General features: G+C 49.1%; 1 protein-coding gene across 6 annotated transcripts in view; it reads left to right on the top strand.

The window, feature by feature from the left end:
- ATP7B (ATPase copper transporting beta) overlaps positions 1–21,169 on the top strand; it is a 77,166-nt gene that overhangs the window by 50,790 nt on the left and 5,207 nt on the right. For 5 of the 6 annotated variants that reach the window (XR_015253473.1, XM_086712771.1, XM_086712783.1 and 2 more), the window contains 10 exons: positions 1,190–1,423; positions 2,126–2,217; positions 9,561–9,688; positions 9,798–9,952; positions 10,171–10,305; positions 13,210–13,404; positions 15,330–15,512; positions 16,777–16,945; positions 18,847–18,990; positions 20,514–20,656. Coding sequence is in view for 5 of the 6 variants with exons in the window: in XM_086712771.1 (XP_086568897.1) it covers positions 1,190–1,423; positions 2,126–2,217; positions 9,561–9,688; positions 9,798–9,952; positions 10,171–10,305; positions 13,210–13,404; positions 15,330–15,512; positions 16,777–16,945; positions 18,847–18,990; positions 20,514–20,656 (1,578 nt within the window). In the remaining variant the exon portion in view is untranslated. The remainder of the gene's footprint in view (positions 1–1,189; positions 1,424–2,125; positions 2,218–9,560; positions 9,689–9,797; positions 9,953–10,170; positions 10,306–13,209; positions 13,405–15,329; positions 15,513–16,776; positions 16,946–18,846; positions 18,991–20,513; positions 20,657–21,169) is intronic. The other variant, XM_086712762.1, reaches the window with a different exon arrangement.

Below are 21,169 nucleotides of genomic sequence, written 5' to 3'. Positions count from 1 at the left end.
TCGAACCCACGAGCCGTGAGATCGTGACCTGGGCCAAAGTTGGACGCTTAACTGAATGAGCCACCCAGGTGCCCCCTGAGGAAATTATAATTTAGAAGAGATGGGCCTGCTGGAGCTTCTACTCTAGGGACGATATTTAGGAGCTGGCTGTTTCTGGTGGGAAGTGTGCCCTCCCATCTGTTTTAGAATAAAAAATAAAACTCCTGAGGTAACGTGAAAATGTGTCTGGTTTAAGACTGAGTGTAATTATTTGTCAGCTGAATTTGCTTTTCTCTGTATTTTCTTTTTAATTATAAATGTAATATATATTTATTGTAGATAATCCAAACCAATCTGAGGTAGGAGAAGCAAAGGGGAAGATATTCTTTTGCTAGAATCGTACCCTGCCTCCAGCCCAATCCTGTTCCCCAGGGTTACCTTAGTATTATTACTGGTTGGGCGTGCGTGTATACAGATCTTCATCTATGTAGAAAAAATACTCATTTTCACGTATATGTATGTGTGTACATGTTCACATAATATAGACACACGGACTTTGTTTTTTTTTTTAATTTTTTTTTAAATGTTTGTTTATTTTTGAGACAGAGACAGAGCATGAACGGGGTAGGGTCAGAGAGAGAGGGAGACACAGAATCTGAAACAGGCTCCAGGCTCCGAGCTGTCAGCACAGAGCCTGATGTGGGGCTCGAACTCACGGACCGCAAGATCATGACCTGAGCCGAAGTCGGACGCTTAACTGACTGAGCCACCCAGGCACCCTGGGACTTTGTATTTTTTAACGGAAATAGGATCATACTAGATAAACTGATTTATAACTGGCTTTTTCACTTAACCATGTCTCATGGGCATCTTTCAGGTGAGTGGTTTATAGACCTAGCACACATTCTCTTTTGGGACTGCATAGCACTATCCATGTTATAAATGAACCATGATTGATGTCACCATTGCCACCATTCTCTGCTGATGGACATTCAGGTCATGTGCTGTGGGTTTGAAAGGTCCCCCATGACCTTGACCCTCCGTTCCTGTGGCCAGTAGTCTTATGAATCAGGAAATACTTTTCCTACATGTCACTCACAGAGTAGAAAGTAATGTCTAAGCATTTGCAGCCCTGAGGGGCCTCCGGGTCTCTGGTTGCTCCTTGGACTGGATGCCTGCTCATGCACTGTTGCTGTCCTCTGTCTTTCAGCTCCTTGGCGGGTGGTACTTCTACATCCAGGCCTACAGATCTCTGCGGCACGGGGCGGCCAACATGGACGTGCTCATCGTGCTGGCCACGAGCATCGCCTATACCTACTCAGTCATCATCCTGGTGGTGGCCGTGGCTGAGAAGGCGGAGAGAAGCCCCGTGACCTTCTTTGACACCCCCCCCATGCTCTTTGTGTTCATTGCCCTGGGCCGGTGGCTGGAACACGTGGCGAAGGTAACTGCAGCTCCGGGTGAAAAAAAGGAACTGTGTCTTCAGTAATATAAGTCTTAATTCATGTGAACGCCTTGTTTAGAATTACTAATTATACACAGTCTGGCAAAAGACTTAAAGAAATGTGAAACCGACATATAATTAGGTGTTCTGATCGCTAATCTCCAAACTGATTGCTACTTCTGAAATCCCAGCTAATCTGGTTAATTACTGAAACCTTTATTCAGGCGCATTGTGTAATGAAAAGAACTCCGGATTTCAGGCCCGCACGTATACTGCCTCTTTGTACATAACTGAGTATTTGGCTCATGAGTCTAGAAATCCATGTTTCTATCTTACGGTCAGGCCATTTTTAACACCCTGCATTTTAATGTATTCTATAAAAGAGTAGGACTGAGACCCTAAAAGAAATTAAATTGAACCTTAAAAAAAAAAAAAAAAGAGGCAGTTAGTAGGCAGACTGGTCCTGTCTTTTCAGCTGGAATGTAACTCATAGAACTTGGTGGTATTGTACCTTCAGTGTGGAGATGACTGCAGTGAGTAACATCCATCCTGGAGGAGCCTTTTGATGTGCACTGTGTCTGTGTTATGAGGGGTCGGCCTCTTTCCGCAGGGGTTTTCTCTGATACCCGCCTGGTAAGCATTGGTGTGGGTTTGCACCGGTCAGCTTATGATAGCTTGTTTTCCATTCTGGCCGTTTCCTAGAGCAAAACCTCAGAAGCCCTTGCCAAACTCATGTCTCTCCAAGCCACAGAAGCCACCGTTGTGACCCTTGGTGAGGACAACTTGATCATCAGGTGGGTTGTCTTCATCCAGAGTTTTCGACCAATGTATATCAGACTGTGTAAGACACCTGAGACACCCATTGTGTTCATGACCTTACACTGGACATTGTGGGGGCCAGCAAAGACTTGTGTGGCCAGGTCCATCCTGTTGATCCAGGTAATTAATAAGGCGTTTACAGATTACAAGATCCACAAGAATTCAAGGTGGTGTGGTTTGCTGAATGACAAATGAGAGGTATAGGTGATTCATGTTTCTGCAGTTGAGAAGAGGAAGGCTAGGGGTGGTCAGGGAAAGCTTCACAGAGCACGGAGCACCGTCCACACGTTGGGCCTTCCTTGCAAGACCTGAGGATTTACAAGGCTGAGGGATGAGGTTCAACTTGCCAAGGAATACAGATGGGAGAAGTATTTTTCTTCTTCATATAGTTAGCAGATACTAAAAGTAATATGGTGGTTATTATTATTGTTGGAACTTATATAGCATTTATTGTCTGTCAGACACTTTTAACCTCTTTGTATTACATCTAAATTAAAAAAAAAAAAACTGTAGGAGGAGGGGACTATTATTACCTTTATTTTGCAGATGAGGAAAGTGAAGTTCAAAAAGGCTAAGCAAGTGGCCTGAAGTCACACAGGTATTCAGTAGTGGAATTGAGTTATAACCCAAGCTCTTGGTTCCACAGCCCATATTCTTAACCCTTACACATACTGGCTTTTAAGGCATATTTGCTTATTTTTTTTTATTTTTTTATGTTTTCTTATTTTAGAGAGAGAAAGAACATGAGTGGGGGAAGGGCAGAGAGAGAAGGAGATAGAATCCAAAGCAGGCTCCAGGCTCTGAGCTGTCAGCACAGAGCCCGACGTGGAGCTCGAACTCACGAACCGTGAGATCATGACCTGAGCCGAAGCCAGATGCTTAATTGACTGAGCCACCTAGGCACTCCAACGCATATTTAATAATACAGGCATTTTCACGAATTCAGGCTTCTGTATTTCCCTGGTCAGCCTCGTTTTCATATTCTAGGCAGTGCTTATTTCAGACCTTCACATTCCTGAATTCTCTCTCCAGCCCCACCACTCTCCCCTTTGGACTGTGATCTCGCTCTGACTCCGGGGTGGGAAATGCATCAGTTTCCTGTCACTCAGCCTACAAAGCTAGCCTTCCCTCTGTACGCTCCCTTCCTCTCCTTCTGGGCCTCTGCTCAGGAACGTCCCTCTGTCAGTGTCTCATTGCTCTTCAGTGTGTCTGTCTTTGCTGCTTCTTACCATCCAGCATGACTTACAGTCCAAACTCCTGTTGTCGAAGCAGCCCTGTGCCCCACCCCAATGGTACTGCCCGTTCTGCACGCTGTGGCCAGTGTGGGTTCGTGAGTGTGTGCCCCAGAATGGCCGTCGGAGGCTGAGACAGGCCCTCCTCCGTTGCTTCCCGAGGGGGTACTCGGCGAGCCTGTGCCGAAAACATGAATCAGAGAATGAGGCACCGGCCGACCACGGCCTGGAAGCACTGGTTTTTGCCCTGATGCTGGTTTTTGAATATGAGTCAGAGTTACAGTAACGATAGTTGAGATTTGAGAACTTACAGGATACCATTCCCAGTAGCGACCAGTAGGTTAACCTGCCTGATTTAACCCGATCACTCCCCTGGGGGGGTGGGTGCTCCCACGGCCCCATTTCTTTAGGAAGAACCCGAAGCCCAGTGGGGTGGCGTGACTTGCCCAGAGTCCTTGGCGGGCGGGTGAGTGGCAGAGCTGGGACAGGCGCCCTCTCGGCCACCGGCTCACCTGTCTTGCAGGTGGGTGGACACTGTGTGACAGCAGCTGGCACGTGGGGGCTCCACGCACTCGACTGTCGTGGCTCCACAGCGGTTGCACACCTTGGCTTCTTTTTCTCACAAATTAATGACCTGAGAGTCTCTGAGATGCGGGAATGTTCCGGCTGGGAACAAAGCCATGGACCGGCCGCTTTTACTGGCCGCCTTTCATTTTGAGGTGCTCCTGAAGGCACTGGCTGCAGATACAGGGACTCCTGCCTTGATTTGAGTATGAGGAGACATGCGTCTCTGCCAGGAGACAGAAGCTACCTGAAATGGCCCAAGGATGCTGGGGCTCCCCCCGTCACAGCTCCGTGTTTTTCCAGAGATGGTGATTAGTATTTGCTTGTGGACACCCCGTGGGCCCTTCTACTGCCATCATCACTGTGGTGGTGCCGTTTTCAAAGCCAGAGCTCCTTCTGGCTTTGCCGCAGACGAGCTGTGTGCTGGGAGAGCGTCAGTCAAGGCCTGTGAGGCACGATTCCCGTCTGAAAATAGGGTGCTTGTTCCCTCCCCCCACCTTCCTGAAAGGGTGCTTCAGGCCACTGGGAGGTGACGGTCCCCTGGCCACACACTGCCCTCCCGAGGCATTGACTTTCTGTGTAACATGAGGCCTACCAGTGCTGTGACCCCCGAGTCGGCCTCTGCCTTCTGCGGGGTCTTGCCACGTCCGGGCCTCGGCCGGTGGGGACGTGTCTGTGGTGCCTGTTTTCACCACGCCTGCTCAGGCCACCGCTCTGTCCCCTACAGCACTGCAGCAGGGTCTTCATTGGCCCCCTGCTTCCAGCCAAGGCTCTTTCTAACTCTTTTCCCACATTCAATCCAGTGGTCTCTTGGACACCCGGATCTGACTGCATTCCTCTGTAGCGCTTCCCTGCTGTCCTTAGGGTGAAGTCTGTGAGTGCACACGTGAGACTTTGGCGTCCGCCGGTGTCCCCAGTGGACCCAGCCCCTTGTGCCGCCGTCCCTCCACCTCGTTTTGACCACACCCCACTGGCAGCTCCCAGAAAGGGGCTCTCAGGTCTCCCCCAACACCTTTCTTCTTCCCCTTCACCTGTCGTCTTGTCCTTCAGGGCTCGGCTTGGGGGTCACATCCTCAAGAAGCCTTTCCTGTCCCCTGGCCCGCTTGGCTGTCACTCCTCTGTGTACTCCATGTCTCCACTCACCCTGGGACACCCATGTGGCAGGTGCTCAGATACTCATTGAGTGAATGAAGTGACTGTGAAATTACACCGTGGTTGTGCTTGACCTTAAAAGGTCCACACAGCCTGGTCCCTAGGCTCCTGCATTGAAGGCTCCTGTTAGAGTGGGGAAAACAGAGTTACAAATCTTACCTAGGTTTGTGTCTGTTCTCTTCTAAGTTTTTCTTTGTCTTTTTACTTTGTGTTAGATGAGGAAGGAGAGGAGAGAGGAGACAGGTGAGGTAGATAGACTGCTGGCAGAAACTCTTAAAGCGGAAGAAATGCTAGGGAAAACACCGCCTTTCCATTAAATGTATTCCCACAGGGTGGTGTTTTGGGGGGACACAAGCTTCTGAAGAAGAAACGCTGGGAACTCGCTGGAAGGAGCCACCTTGACTCCCAGAAAGTGCTGTTCACCTTAAATCAAGCTGTTTAGGCTTAGAAAGATGTGGTCAATTCAGATCAAAGGGGCAAGTCACAGATTAAGCGAACCTTCCAAAGCTTGGTAGTTAGGTTACGCTGGGGGAGAAGGTTCTGCTGTCAGCTCCCGACGCCCCTTCGCTAGTGAGCAGGTGCTCCTTCTCCTGACGCAGGCCTCGGAGGAGATCTTGTGTGATGAGAAACTCCTCCGGGTTGTGTGGACGGGCCTCAGAAGGGCAGGGCCTGGGCGTCTCCCATCACTGGAAGATTTGAAGAAGCAGCAGAGAACATTCTCAGATTATGGAGAAGTCTCCTCTTCTTGTTTGCCACCCTGCCTGCCCAGCCACCAAACAGATTTCTGCACATCTACTCCCAGCACTTGAGACTTCAGGGTGCCACTCCCTGTCCTTTTTTAAAAATTTTTTTTAAAGCTTTTTTTTTTTTTAATTTTTTTTTTTTTTTTAACGTTTACTTATTTTTGAGACAGAGAGAGACAGAACATGAACAGGGGAGGGTCAGAGAGAGGGAGACACAAAATCCGAAACGGGCTCCAGGCTCTGAGCTGTCAGCACAGAGCCCGACGCGGGGCTGGAACTCACGGACCGCGAGATCATGACCTGAGCCGAAGTCGGCCGCTTAACCGACTGAGCCACCCAGGCGCCCCCACTCCCTGTCCTTTTAAAGGGCCCTTCTTGGGGCGCCTGGGTGGCGCAGTCGGTTAAGCGTCCGACTTCAGCCAGGTCACGATCTCACGGTCCGTGAGTTCGAGCCCCGCGTCGGGCTCTGGGCTGATGGCTCAGAGCCTGGAGCCCGTTTCCGATTCTGTGTCTCCCTCTCTCTCTGCCCCTCCCCCGTTCATGCTCTGTCTCTCTCTGTCCCAAAAATAAATAAACGTTGAAAAAAAAAAATTTAAAGGGCCCTTCTTTTCCTGCTCCATTGATTGTATTGTGGCCATTATTGAACTTACATACTCGGATCTGCTTGTAGCTTCTGGGCAGAAAACCTCCTGAGAGGAAGGCTCGCTTTGTCCTGTTCGTACCCAAGCCCAGCACGGTGCCTGCTGTGCAGAGGCCTGTCAATAGTGAAAATGTCCATTAGGTGATATAATAGAAGTCACCAGCATTCACTGGGCACTCACTGTATGTCAGGCACTGTGCTCAGTCCTTAACATGCATCATCTCAGTTAATCCTGGAACAAAATTGCCATTGTTGAATGGAGGACACTGTGGCTTTGTACCAGGACTTGACCCGGATGGCACCACTGCCCTGTGACTCACCAGGGCCCTCACAAGGACTCTGAACTCCCAGGGTCAGGGCCGTGTCTTCTTTTGCTCACCACTGCGTCAGTGGCACATGTGGCACTTGGTCTGGGGACACTAAACGCTTACTGCATCCGTATGCTCCTGGGGGGGGGCAGCGTGCGCTCACAGCCTTGCAGGGAGGCGGTGGCATGGAGCATGGCGGCAGCACCAGACCTTTGGGGACAGACGGACAGACAGACTCTTGAATCCTCGTTATGCAGACGGTCCTCCTGCACAGTTTTTAAAAAAGAAAGTTTTGATGTCAATACTTAACATCTCTGCACACTTTGGCTCTGCGGTTTTATACGCTTACACATAGCAACGTTGAAAGAAATGGGCATGTAGGTTCAATTCTGTGCCTTCCTAAGAAATCTTCAGGTTTTTGCTCAAATGGGAGTGAATATCACTTACCTCATATACTTTTGGGAAGATTCAATGAGAAAATAAACAAGTAAAAATCTAGCACAGGACGTGCACTCAGTAAATGTCCATTTTACCTTCTCACATTGATAAGGCAGCTTGTTGTACATCCTTCTCTCTGATACTTGCAATAGTAGTACTTACAGAATGAAAGAAGTGTGTAAAATAACCCCGGAGCCTGCTTAGTTGACTTTGTCAGCATTTGATCACGAGGCACGGTTCTCAACAGTCGACCCTTGAGCAGCAGTGGGGGTTTGGAGTGCTGATCCAGTGCAGAGTCGAAAATCCGAGTATAACTTTTGACTCCCCCGAAACGAATCAGCTACTTTGACTAGAAGCCTTACCGATAACATAAACAGTCAGTGAACACTTACTTTGCAGGTTGTTATATACTCTATTCCTATAATAAAGTAAGCTAGAGAAAAGAAAATGTCAAGAAAATCAGGAGGAAGAGAAAATCTGTTTACAGTACTCTGTTGTATTTATTGAAAAACCGCGTATATGTGGACCCACGTGGTTCAAACCCGTGCTGTGCACAGTGATGTGTTATGTGGCCCCTGGGTGGTTCTCCAGCAGCCTCCCTTCGCTCTGTCCTTCCCTCCTCTCCCCCACCATGTGTCTCTGTGTGTCTGGGGACCAACATCCACTCCACACACACACCTACGACTCACTCGCGCCTGTCTGACTCCACTCTCTCTTCTGCAAAACTTCCTGTGAGAGTTTCTTGAGCCGCGGCCTGTCTCCTCGCTTCGCGCGCTCTCCTCTGCCCATCCCGCTGGGCTGCTGCCTCCATCGGTTGCTGAAATTGCTTTTCCTTCACACATCAATTCATTTCCATTGCCCCGACCCAGCCATTGCTGATTTTAATGCCTCTCCACCAGCATTGCCCCTGCCCCCCAGTGTCTCCATTTGAAACTTGTTGTTGGTTTTCTTTTTTATGAAAGTGTGACTTACCTTCACGGAAGTAGGCAGATCTTAAGTGCAGAGTATGATGAAGTTTGCCCGTATCGCGTCTGGGTAGTGACGCCTGCTGTGGCTGAGGCTAGGATGTCTGCTCCCGCAGTCTGCCACCCCCACTGGCCCGTCTGCCTCCCTGCCGCTCTGGCTGGCCCTCCCACCTGTTCAGCCTCCAGTGTGGCACCGGCACCAGGGCTTGGATCTAGAACTCCCTCTCTTTTCCACTTATGCTCCCAGGTGACCTTGCACCATTTCAGGGCTGCAGGTACCATGTGTTTTGACAACTCCGGGATTTGTACCTCTAGCTCTGCCCTCTTCTCTCAGCTCCAGTCATGTTTTCTGCTCCCTACTTGACTCAGATAGGCATCCCAGACCCGACATGTCAAAATGAAGGTCTTTATTTCATCTCTTCTCTTCTGTCTCTGTCCTTCAGTGGCTTCTGCACACTTGTCTCCATCTCAGTAACTGAGAATTTCGAGCTCCTCTTTGCTTCTTTTCTTTACTCATTTAGCATATCTGCATGCCCTGGAAATATCCTGGGTGTTCACGCCATCTCTGGCCCACGCCACTGCCATCTTTTGCTTGCCCACCTCTTCTCCCAGCCTCTATTATTGTCCCTGCCACCCCGTGTTCATGCAGCAGCCAGAGCGATGACTTGAAAATGTGAATCAAATTATGTCACTTTCCAGTAAAACTCTTAACATTGGAAGCCCGTACTCTGTTCTGCAAGACTCAACGGGATCTGGACTCTGCCTGCTTCACTTCCTGTTTTTCAAAGGCACCCTTCCTTCCTGCCTTAGGGCCTTCGCATTAGCAGAGTTTTCCCCCTTGAACTTTCTTTCCCCTGTGTGTTGGCCCTTCTTGTCTTCCAGGTCACAGCATGTCTTCCAAGTGAACCCCCCCCCACCAAAAAAAAAAGAAAGCCCTTGAGTCACATTATTTGCATCATAACACTTATTTAATACCTCGGACTATCCTGTTCATTGTCTGTTTTTTCCGCAGAATTGGTCTTCATGAGGGTAGGGACTTTGCTGTCCTGTTCACAGCTGTATTTCCAGTGTCTAGTACAGCACCTGTCACTTAGCTGTGCACTAAATATTGACTCAATCTGTAAATGAACAGATAAAATGAATACTGCCACTCAGTGTAAAAGCCAAGAGTGTAACCAGTCCAACACGTTGTCTAGAACCTGACCCGGGTGGCAGACCAGCAGGGGTGAGCTCCAGTTAATTGCTGTGTGCGTAACTTGAGTGGCATTTGTTTCAGAGAGGAGCAAGTACCCATGGAGCTGGTGCAGCGGGGCGACGTCATCAAGGTCGTCCCCGGCGGAAAGTTCCCGGTGGATGGGAAAGTCCTGGAAGGCAGTACCATGGCTGACGAGTCCCTCATCACAGGTTAGGTGGCTTGTTTCATGTTCCCTTTGGGTGGGTATCACAGCACCTGCCAGGTCACATGAGTGCTGAGTGGGGCTGAATGCATGATGGTTGGTCTCTTCCCCTCTAGGAGAAGCCATGCCTGTTACTAAGAAACCCGGAAGCACAGTGATTGCTGGGTCTATAAACGCACATGGCTCTGTGCTCATTAACGCCACCCACGTGGGCAATGACACCACTTTGGCTCAGATTGTGAAATTAGTAGAAGAGGCTCAGATGTCAAAGGTAATGAAGAAATTTAAAAAAATAACACAACTTCAGCTTCCTCATTTTAGGAATGACTCCAAGAGCTTCGTAAAATCAGGCAGATTTTGCGGAGTAGAGATTGATTAGTAGGTGTAGTTAACGAGGGGGCTCGGAACCCCAGTTCTTGCTCATGCTTGTGGTGTTTTATTTCTTTGTGGATTGTAATTTCCCCTGGTCTTGGTGTTTTGTTTTCATAGGCACCCATTCAGCAACTGGCTGACCGGTTTAGTGGATATTTTGTCCCATTTATCATCATCATTTCAACGTTGACGTTGGTGGTATGGATTATAATCGGTTTTATCGATTTTGGTGTTGTTCAGAAATACTTTCCTGTAAGTTGAATGCTTTGGGCAGTATGGTTGCTGTGTTTTAAATAACCTCTTGCCATTAATCCTATTCTCTCATGTCTTAGATTCATTGGGCTTTAATTACCCATTACATTTATTTGCTTGTTTTGCTTACTTAAGGCAGCAAAGTCTTAGCCAGGATAGGATGATCAGTCACTCTGTTCCTGCAGGTTTTTTTTAAAGATCCTCTTGGCTCTTTAGTTAGATGATTATACAGATACCAGTTGGCTCTCGGTTGTAATGCTTGAAACATTTACATTATGTGATCTTGGCCATTTCTGGGGTTATAAGGCACATATCGTAGGTCACTTCACAATTTTGATGGCATGATAACATTACTTAACAGATGTTAAGAAAAATGTTTTTTGCTGTCTATGTCCATCAATACCATCCTCAACCTCACAGCTTCCCAAGCAACGCTAAAGCTTCTTAATAACTAAATATTTATTAAACATAACATGAGACCATGGAATATACTTTCTCGAGTTAAAAAGTGATTAAAGAATATGATCTTAGGAACTACAGTTTTATCAAACTTCCAAAAAGGGTGTAAAATACAAAAAAAGCTTTTCTGCCTGAGAAATAGGAACTGTGGTGATTCTCAGTTGGGAGTAATTTTGTTGCCCCCAGAGACATCTGGCAATGTCTGGAGACGTTTTTGGTTGTCCTGACCGGGGAGGGAATACTACTGACATCTAGTGGGTAGAGACCAGGGATGCTGCCAGATGGCCTACCACACAGAGCACAGCCCCCCACAACAAAGAATTATGTGACCCCAAATGTCAGTAGTGCTGAGACTGAGAAACCTTGATGTACATCAACAGTGAATGGCCCACATGGTGTAGTATTTGATAACTGCCCAGTGAGTGGAACAGTGTTTTATATTCAGCCAAGTCTAATGCGTATTTTACCTTAGGGCCATAATATAAGAAACATGGACCAGAGCATTTTTTTCTTAAAAAAAAAAATACCCATAATTAAAAGCACACCTTACATTCTCAGGGTGCATGTCATATACAAAGATGTCACTTTCTGTCTCCAGTTTCCTATCTTAAAATGAAAAATGTCCATGTTAAACTCTTCCTGACATCTTAAGGAGACCTCAGTGCTTTTAAGAGTAACCTGGGACTGTATTCCTAGAATTTGCCTGGGGCTATTATGGCACCTGACTGCCCCCAAATGTCCACTTTTGCGGGAGAGCAGCTCCTTGGCACGTGGCTGTGGGAAAAGTCATTCCCAAACAAGTTGGAATATGTGACTTTCTGCTGGTCTCTGCCTTTCCATCTTACGTTGGCTTCTTTTGTTTTTATCCGCAATATCAGGGAGGATGCTGGCACATGAGGTACTGCATGTTCCTTTAAGATACTGTCACCCTGCTGTGTGATGTCACTTGTAGGGAGACGTTCATGTCACCTTGTAGAAGTCCACCCAGTCCCGTCAGAGTGTCCGGTGTTATTTTAACGAGAATTACTGTGTTTTTTTTTTTTAATCATATCATCTTTATCTCTAAAAACCACAATTATGTCTTAAATACTGCGTCCTTCTATCTAAATGCAACTGTTTCTAATCAAAGTGAAATGACTCTTTAATAATGCACCTTATTTTAGGATTCTGCCTTTCAAAATCAAGGAATAAAGTATAGATGAACGCTAAAGAGATTGTGCTCTGTATCCTTGATTTAGAAAACATACTATAATTAAAGTGAATATGATGTCTCCTGATTGTACCTCAGAGACAGCTGCCATTTTGAAAAATAAACCAAGATAAATCACGATGTCAGAATGCAAAGAGTAACAACCTTGTGGGTCGCTAGGTAACTGGAAAAGAGACCCATATTTTTTTGTTTGGAGTTTACCAAGAAAACAGTAGTGAAAAAAATAGAAGAAAATAAAGGTGGCTCCAAATCCCGTCCCTAGGAGTAACAGTTTTTTGCACTTTGGTGAACATCCTTCCAGTATTGTTGAAGGACTATGTAGAGATATGGGCAGATAATTTCACACTAATTCAGTCACAACACATGCCATTTTGTGGTTGCTTTTTTTATCCAGCAGTGTTACTGATGTCTTTCCATGTCAGCAAGGATAGATACACATCATGATTTCAACAATTGCATAATATTCCATTATGTACATCATACCCACAATTATTTTTTTCATACCCACAATTTAATTCATTCCCTATGGGTTGTCTCTAGTTTTTTGCCATTATAAAAAACGCTGTGATAAGTATCTTTGTATCTTTAGCCACTTGTTTGATTATCATCTTAGGGTAGATTCCTTAGAGATCTATGATTTTTTAAAGTTTTCATAAGAATGATAAAAATAACATGTAATATTGTTACTATGTAATACGGAAAGTGTAATAGTTACAATTTTTAGGTGCCTTTCTTCTGCTAGATATTGTACAATGCACATTTATATGTTTATATATATATATATATATATATATATATATATATATATATATATAATCTCATTTAACCCTTATAACAACCAGCTGGGCATTACTGGTATTATTGTCTCCGTTTTGTATGTGAGGGAGCTGAGACCCAGAGAAGTCAAATTAGTGTCAGGGCCAGGAAATGGATATACCTAGTCCGATTCTAGAGTCCATGCTCCTTCCTCCAGCAGAGTTTCATATACCTCTCATCATGCCTCTCTCAGAGGAAAGCCTGTGGGATCAGGTTGGAAAACCGGGCTGGGGAACAGTGAATGAACCATGTGATAACACAACACTGAGGCAGAGTGGAACGCACCATGTTTCCCAAACCCCCGCTCGTCACACAGGCTCAGGTCCCCCTGCCTGCCTTGAAATGTTCTCATGTGATTAGGAGTCTGTGGGATCCCTCATCTAACCCTCAGCCTGCCTGTATCTGTTTCCTCTTTTCAGACCCCCAACAAGCACATCTCCCAGACAGAGGTGATCATCCGGTTTGCGTTCCAGACATCCATCACGGTGCTCTGCATTGCGTGCCCCTGCTCGCTGGGCTTGGCCACACCCACGGCGGTCATGGTGGGCACCGGGGTGGCCGCCCAGAATGGCATCCTCATCAAGGGAGGCAAGCCTCTGGAAATGGCCCACAAGGTTGGCCTTGCTCTCCTGCCTGTCCTTTGGGGTCTTGGCTGGAATGACTTTGTAGCTGTTGCTGTGTGATTTTTTTTTTTTTAAACTTAGTCCTCGTGAAAATGCTATCTGTTTAAATTCTGTATTAAGAGGACAACCTGGAAGAGGCTCGAGGGCACTCCATTAATTAAATAAAACAGAAAGCCAGGACTGACTGGGAATGATAGCAACAACAGCTAAGAGTTGTAAGATTAAATACAAATTGATTTCGTCCCATTAACAACTCTTTGAGGTGGGTGCTTATTATTACCGTTTTGCAGATGAGGAAGCTACAGCGGGAGGAGGTGAGGCAATTTGCCCAAAGGCCTACAGCTTTGGCAGAGCTGGGACTCACACCCGGGGAGCCAGGCTCAGACAGTACTGGAGCACAAACATGTGATTAGCAGAGGGATCCTCACTCCCGGGAGTGGAATAGTCAGCAACCGTGTTTATGAAGAATCTTTCTTCGGCCCAACATGCCCATCCCTAACCTTCCGCCCCTCCGTTTATTTACGTTTGTTGAGCATTTACTTTGTGTGTGTGGGTCCTGTCCTAGGCCCTGGCAATGGCCATGGGCCTCTGCTGTGAGGGAGCTCACACGTTAGTGGGAGAGGCAGGTGTGGAGTATGCAGACCACAAATCCGTGAGAGCGTGTGAGGCTGGCAGGGTGGTTTAGCAGGGACCTAACCTTCACTTGTGTGTGTCGGCCTGGGGGTGAGTGGGTGCAGAAGCAGGAAAGGAAGTACAGGGGGTCCACCTGGGACCAACCAGTAGAGCCAGAGTGAGCCAGACAGCGGAGGTTGGGAAGGATGTTCTGGCAGTGGAACAGCCTGGGGAGGCTGTACTGTCCTATCATAGGCTCCATAAGATCAGGGACTGGGAACTCTTTTCTCACCGTTGTGTCCCCAGCATCTTGCCCAGGGTCCGGCACATCGGAAGCACTCAGCGGTTACTTGCTGAATAAGTAATGAGGGACCAGAAGGAAATGAGAGAGAGAGAGAGAGAGACTGACAGGAGAAGAGGCTGCTGAGGGAGAAAGTCAGGGAAGGCAGGGCCTGGGAGTTTCTGTCAACTCCAGATTGGATCCGGAACTTAACCCCAAGAACAACAAGGGGCCATGGAGGGGTCTGAAGCCCCGCAGGATGGAACTGGGTTACTTGTTGGGAAGACCGCTGTGCCTGCAGAGTGGAGGGAGGGACGAAAGGCGGCAAGAATTGTTGGAGGAAGAGCAGTTACGTGCGTTGCTGAGGCTGGCGCTCGGCATCAGAAACAAAGAGCTGAGTGTTGTTTGCTAAGTGAGGGAGAGCCGGGCCTGTGGGGCAGTCTGGGCACGGCGAGCAGCTGGCCTTCGACAGGGCCTGGGGCCTGGGGGAGTGTGGAGTTCAGGGGTCGCTGGGCTGTGGCCGTGGACACAGGGACCGACCAGCGGAGCCCAGACCCGTGGGGACCACGGACCCAGTGGGACAGGCGGAGAAAGTGGCTCCGGTGGTTGGTTACATGGCCAGGGGCACCGCCTTCCCCTCCCTCCAGCTGCAGTGTGAGCGCCTTATTCTCAGGCGGCCGCAGAGACACTGCAGGGCGCTGACACGGACAGATGTGCGTGGTGGCATTGCCCAGAAGACGGTGCCATGCCATCTCCTGTCACACCGGAGTGACAGTTTCTGGCTCGACCTGGCAAGGGTTAAGTCACAGCGCGGATTGTTCCAGCTGGACTGAGAGGGAGACAGTGTCTTTGTCGCGGGAATGCGTGAACCCGGGATTGATCGTGGAGGATTGAGTTAATGGAGTCATGAAGGGATGTTACTCACTCGAGCTTAGTTGAGTGGAGTTCTGCCTCAAGGTTGTGTGGACTCTTCAAGTCCCTTCCATCTGTATACGTGATCACCAAGGTGTGGTTGTTTTGGCAGATAAAGACTGTGATGTTTGACAAAACTGGCACCATTACCCACGGGGTCCCCAAGGTCATGAGGGTCCTCCTGCTCGTGGATGTGGCCACGCTGCCCCTCAGGAAGGTTCTTGCTGTGGTGGGGACTGCGGAGGCCAGCAGCGAGCACCCCCTGGGTGTGGCAGTCACCAAGTACTGTAAAGAGGTATGTCGACCTGGGCATTGCTCACCCCGCCCCGCGCCCTCCCCCCCCTCCACCTCCCCTGCTGTCACCGGCTGGGCTGGAAGCCTCCAAGCGCCTTCCTCCTCACAGGCCTTTCTCCTTGGCCTCTGTAACCGGCGTCAGCTGCCTTCCGGGAGGCCTTGGCTTGTGGGGTCCGGAAACCCCTCAGCAGCCCCTGCGGAGCAACAGGTTAGAGATAGGGCTCACAGCGCTGGGTCCCTCATCCCGTTGCCAGATTATTACAAAAGCAGTTCAGCGTTAACACTCATTTACTGAGATCGTACCGAGCTTCTGTGCTCTGGGAGCTGGTGGTCGGGTGGGAAGGACAGATGGTGGAACAGTTCGGTCCCTTACGAGCACTTAGTGCAAGAGGGATACGAAACCAAATGAGGGGTCGGGGTGAGGCAAGGAGGGAGCCCTCAACTGGGGATGGGGAAACGGAGAGGAACCAGCAGCAGTGAGCGAAACGCCCCGTGGGTTCTTGGCAGTTAATGGGGAAGCGGTCATCCTTCGACCTCTCCAGAGGAAAGGCCTGTGTAGTTTTCCGTTTTCAGTCTAAACGTAGAGGCAGCGGGATGTGCCGGAATATTGCCCCGAAAAATTTTAAACGGTCTGGGCGAATAGGATTATGTGAATGTAGAAAGGTGGTGTGGATGCCTGGGGGAAAAGTGGACAGCTCCACCTGGACAGGGACTCTTCCAGAAATCTCCTTTGGCATTTTGTGTAGGGTCCTTCGGACCACCATGTCCCCTCTCTCCTGATGTTTCAGGATGAGCTGTGCTCTCTCAGCCCTCCTCTGCTGTGTAGTTAACCCAGATGAAACAGCTCCTCAGTCCTTTCTCCTGCCACTGTCCTCGTCCCCCAGGGTCTGTAAAGGGGTGGTTACCCTGTTGCTGGGCTCAGAGCGGCTCTGTTACCATTTCCCCATTCCATCGCTTTCATGAAATGATTTGCAACATAAAAATAATCTTTCCTCTTTTTGCTCTCCCACCTCCTTTAATCTGAGGCATTTGCTGTGAACTGCTCTTCTCCTTTCAGTCTGCCCTTTGTCCAGTATCATGAGGCATCAGTTTAATAATCATAGTGTCGGTGTCGGATAAGAGAAGGGATTGCAGAGTTGCTAGTCCGTCTCCTCCCCTTCCCGGTCCTGCTTACCCCTCAGTTCTGGCTGGTGCTGTGCCTTCCTGCCCCGCTCCCGGGTCTGTCCTCCCTCCTACTCACCTCCCCTCCCTCCCTGCCTCCACAGGAGCTGGGAACAGAGACCTTGGGGTACTGCACAGACTTCCAGGCGGTGCCAGGCTGCGGAATTGGCTGTAAAGTCAGCAACGTGGAGGGCATCCTGGCCCACGGCAAGCGCCAGTGGAGCACACAGGCTGGGGTCTCGAACGGCGTTGGCGGTGTCCCTGAGGAGACAGGTACCCCTGGCCCTCGTCTCTCTGCCCGGCCTGCCAGGGGTGGGGTCCGGCCGGCTCAGGTGGCGGCGTGCCAAACCAGGGAGCCCGGGCCAGCACCTCTGGGTCCCCTGCTATGGATGGGGGTGGCTCATGGCTGGGGTGCCGCATGCCCTCCTCCCCCAGGAAGACCTGTGGCTTCTCTGTTGTGTTCTCTGATACATCTGAGTCTTGACGCTACTGAAATTCATAGAGGGTTGTTTCTGCGACCCGTAATCTTGAGTCTCCTCTTTTTCATCCCAAGTGGGTCTTCTCCTAAGCTACAAAGCAGACAGATGGGAATTCTGCTTTTGCCCTTCCTGTCTCCCTCCCGTGCGGTGGAGCTCTGACGGGATGTGTCGTGTTTACAGAGCTGGCGGCAGAGAATGCAGAGGGGAATGGTCTGCCCAAGCCAAGAAGGGGTACTGCGTGGAGCGACAGCTGTCTTCAAATAGCGGCTTTTCTGACTCTAAGCATAGCTTGCTAGCCACTGCCGTAAGAGTGTAGAAACCCTCCCAACCCCAAAACCCCATGTCGAGTATTCTCTCTTAAGTGCATTGGTAGTTCAGTCTTGCTTGGGAATGCATATTGTTAGAAGCCACCTGCCACCTTCTAGCAGTTTAGAACCCTAGGGTGACCCTTCCATTTAGCTTCCGGCGACTGGTCTGTGTGGTGACACCTAAGTTAGTGGCACACAGAGTTAAAAGGTGACAGGAGATGGGGTGCCTGGGTAGCTCAGTAGGTTAAGTGTCCGACTTCAACTCAAGTCATGATCTTGTAGTTAGTTCAAGCCCCGCATCAGGCTCACTGCTGTCAGCACACCCGCTTCAGATCCTCTGTCCCCGTCTCCTCCTCCCCAGCATGTGTATGTGTGTGTGTGTGTGTGTGTGTGTGTGTGTGTGTGTGCGCTCTCTCTCAAAAATAAATAAACATTTAAAAAGAAAAAGGGAGGGGCGCCTGGGTGGCGCAGTCGGTTAAGCATCCGACTTCAGCCAGGTCACGATCTCGCGGTCCGTGAGTTCGAGCCCCGCGTCAGGCTCTGGGCTGATGGCTCAGAGCCTGGAGCCTGTTTCCGATTCTGTGTCTCCCTCTCTCTCTGCCCCTCCCCCGTTCATGCTCTGTCTCTCTCTGTCCCAAAAATAAATAAACGTTGAAAAAATTAAAAAAAAAGAAAAAGGGTGAGGGGTGCCTGGGTGGCTCAGTTGGTTGAGTGTCCGACTTCAGCTCAGGTCATGATCTTGCAGTTCATGAGTTCGAGCCCTGCGTCGGGCTCTGTGCTGACAGCTTAGAGCCTGGAGCCTGCTTTGGATTCTGTGTCTCCCTCTCTCTCTGCCCCTCCCTCCCTCTCTCTTTCTCTCTCTCTCTCTCTCTGTCTGTCTCAAAATAAATAAACATTAAAAAAATTTTTTTTTAGTAAGTCTTTAAAAAAAAAAAAGGCGACAGGGGAAGACTCGCCTAGACTTTTAGGAGGAAAACCTTTAAGACATTTCCTAGATACAGACTAGTTATTTGCTGATGCCCCTTGGGTCAGGCATCTGTACCAAGCTACAATTGCTGCTTCAAATCTCTGCAGAAAAAGAACCAGCAGATACCTCTTAAAGGCAAACAAGAACACTGCCTAATGGTTAATGGGCTCATAACATTTTCACACACACTGCATGTACCTTTTAATCCACCCCGTTTTAATCCACACGCTCACATTCCACACATTAATTACTGTTTTTTCCCTGGTCCTTCAAGGATGGTGCTACGAGAGGGGCTTACTAGGTACAGTTTTTCAGAACGGTTGAAAGGACATTCTGCTGTTCAAAGGATCCCACAGTTTTTAGTCCTTTCTCACAGTAAATTTGGACTCTTTGGGAATAACCACAAACTCTTTTGAACAGATGCAACCCCCCAGACCTTCTCTGTGCTGATTGGGAACCGCGAATGGATGAGGCGCAACGGCTTAACCATTTCCAGCGACATCAGTGACACTATGACAGATCACGAGATGAAAGGCCAGACAGCCATCCTGGTGGCCATTGATGGTAAAATGCCCCACCCACCCCTGCCTTCTGCTCGCAGAAACGAAGTTTCCTTAGGGCTATCTGGCAAAAATAGACTTTCTCGGGTTTTTTTAAAAATATATTTTCCTGTCTGTTAATTTAAATTCTATAGCCCAAAAGGCTGCCTTGCCAGTTTTTCACTTCGTTCTCGGTCTGGAGGTGTCTCTCTCGTTGTGTCCATCCTTCCCGGACACCCAGAGTGAGGCGGTGTCGGCCTCCTTGGTCTTACGTTCTACGCTGCCCTCGCTATCATTGTCTGTGTCCGTCCAAGCCCGACGTTCGGTCACCCGCCTCCCCCATCACTGCAGACGCAACCGTGGTTTGCTGTCCGGGAAGGTTAGCCGCGGGGTGCCCTCCAGTAGCGAGACCCACTGCCCCGCTCCACGGAGCTCTCCAGGATTGCATGTGTCTCAGTCCTCAGGTTATGTCCGCGGCTTCACGCCTCAGTGGATTGGAATCTTCCTTTGCTGGTGTTCTCTCTTTTTTTTTTTTTTTTTTTTCAACGTTTATTTATTTTTGGGACAGAGAGAGACAGAGCATGAACGGGGGAGGGGCAGAGAGAGAGGGAGACACAGAAACTGAAACAGGCTCCAGGCTCTGAGCCATCAGCCCAGAGCCCGACGCGGGGCTCGAACTCACGGACTGCGAGATCGTGACCTGGCTGAAGTCGGACGCTTAACCGACTGCGCCACCCAGGCGCCCCTCTGGTGTTCTCTCTTATAGAAGTGAAACTGTATGCAGATGAGCAACATAAATTATTCTCATTTTTACTGCTTCAACCAGATATGTCCTCTGTCACTCTTTTCTCCTGCTCACACCACCATGCCCTTTCCAAAGTCCTTATAAGCCCGCAGTCCCCTCAGCTCCTCAGATCGGAATCTGCTCAGCTGAAGGGGCCGTGCCCTCGGTCACACCACTCGCCCGCATCTGTCCCCCCGCACCCCAGTCCTCGAAAGCCTTCCTGCCTCAGGATCCGAAGATTCACGCAAAACAAAACAAAACAAAACAAAACAAAACAAACAAAAAAGTTATACAGAGATGCGTTCTATAGGAAGGACTGATTTTCTGTTTGGACATTCATCACTTTTAAGTAGCGTTTATTGTACTCATTCCGATTCTCGTGTTCCAAAAACAATAGCTAACATGCATTGCGTTATTATGGCCCAGACACTCTGCAAAGTGATAGATGTTCCTTGCAGAATATTTGGAAGATTCTGAGAACTATAAAGAAGAAAATGAAATTACTCCTTATCCTAGCCTTCGGAGAGCCACTGTTAGCATTTCATGTTCCTTCCAGACTTTTGTATGCATCTACAAATGTAGGTAACTTTTAAGAATGCAGAATCAAAGCCACGTTATGTTTTGTACTTCGGTGCTTTGCTTTCGCATGTGATGTTGCATTATAGAAATGATCACCGGTAGTGGAGCCTCCTTTCTTTCCTCCTTTGCCCCTCGGGCCACCCAGCGCCCGCCATTGAGGACTCACCTGAGGGTGTCCCCTGCAGGCGTGCTCTGCGGGATGATTGCCATCGCGGATGCTGTCAAGCAGGAGGCAGCCCTGGCCGTGCACACGCTGAAGAGCATGGGCGTGGACGTGGTTCTGATCACTGGGGACAACCGGAAGACGGCCAGAGCCATTGCCACCCAGGTGGGGGCTGGGGGCCGGGGATCTTCCCCCTTTCAAATTGATCTTAAGCCCACTGGAGCAGTTTGAGGGGGAAAAGTCAGCGACAGCCAGTGCATCCAGTGCCCCACCTTGTGTCTGGTCTTTCCCCGTGCTGGGTGCATTTCTCTCCTCATGCTCTGTTCTGGCCCGAGCTATGCAGCATCCCACGGGAGACCACTGTGCTGCTGTCGCAGAAGGCAATTCCAACGTCCTCTGCATCTGTATTTCCAATGGGGGAAAAAAAATCATGGCTTGAGAGTTGAGATATACAACTTTCTAGATTTTGGGTTTAAGGGAATGTTTTGTCAGCTCAGCTCTTTTTTTTTTTTAATGTTTATTTTTGAGCGAGAGAGAGAGAGAGAGAGAGTACGCATGAGTGGGGAAGGGCAGAAAGAGAGGGAGACACAGAATCTGAAGCAGACTCCAGGCTCCGAGCTGTCAGCACAGAGCCTGACGTGGGGCTCGAACCCAAGGACCGTGAGATCACGACCTGAG

Source organism: Puma concolor, chromosome A1 (genome assembly GCF_028749965.1).
Source record: "Puma concolor isolate L17-30 chromosome A1, mPumCon1.1.hap2, whole genome shotgun sequence".
Lineage (NCBI taxonomy): Eukaryota > Metazoa > Chordata > Mammalia > Carnivora > Felidae > Puma > Puma concolor.
Note: the sequence above shows the minus strand (reverse complement) of the source record. Positions and strands in the feature narration are given on the sequence as shown.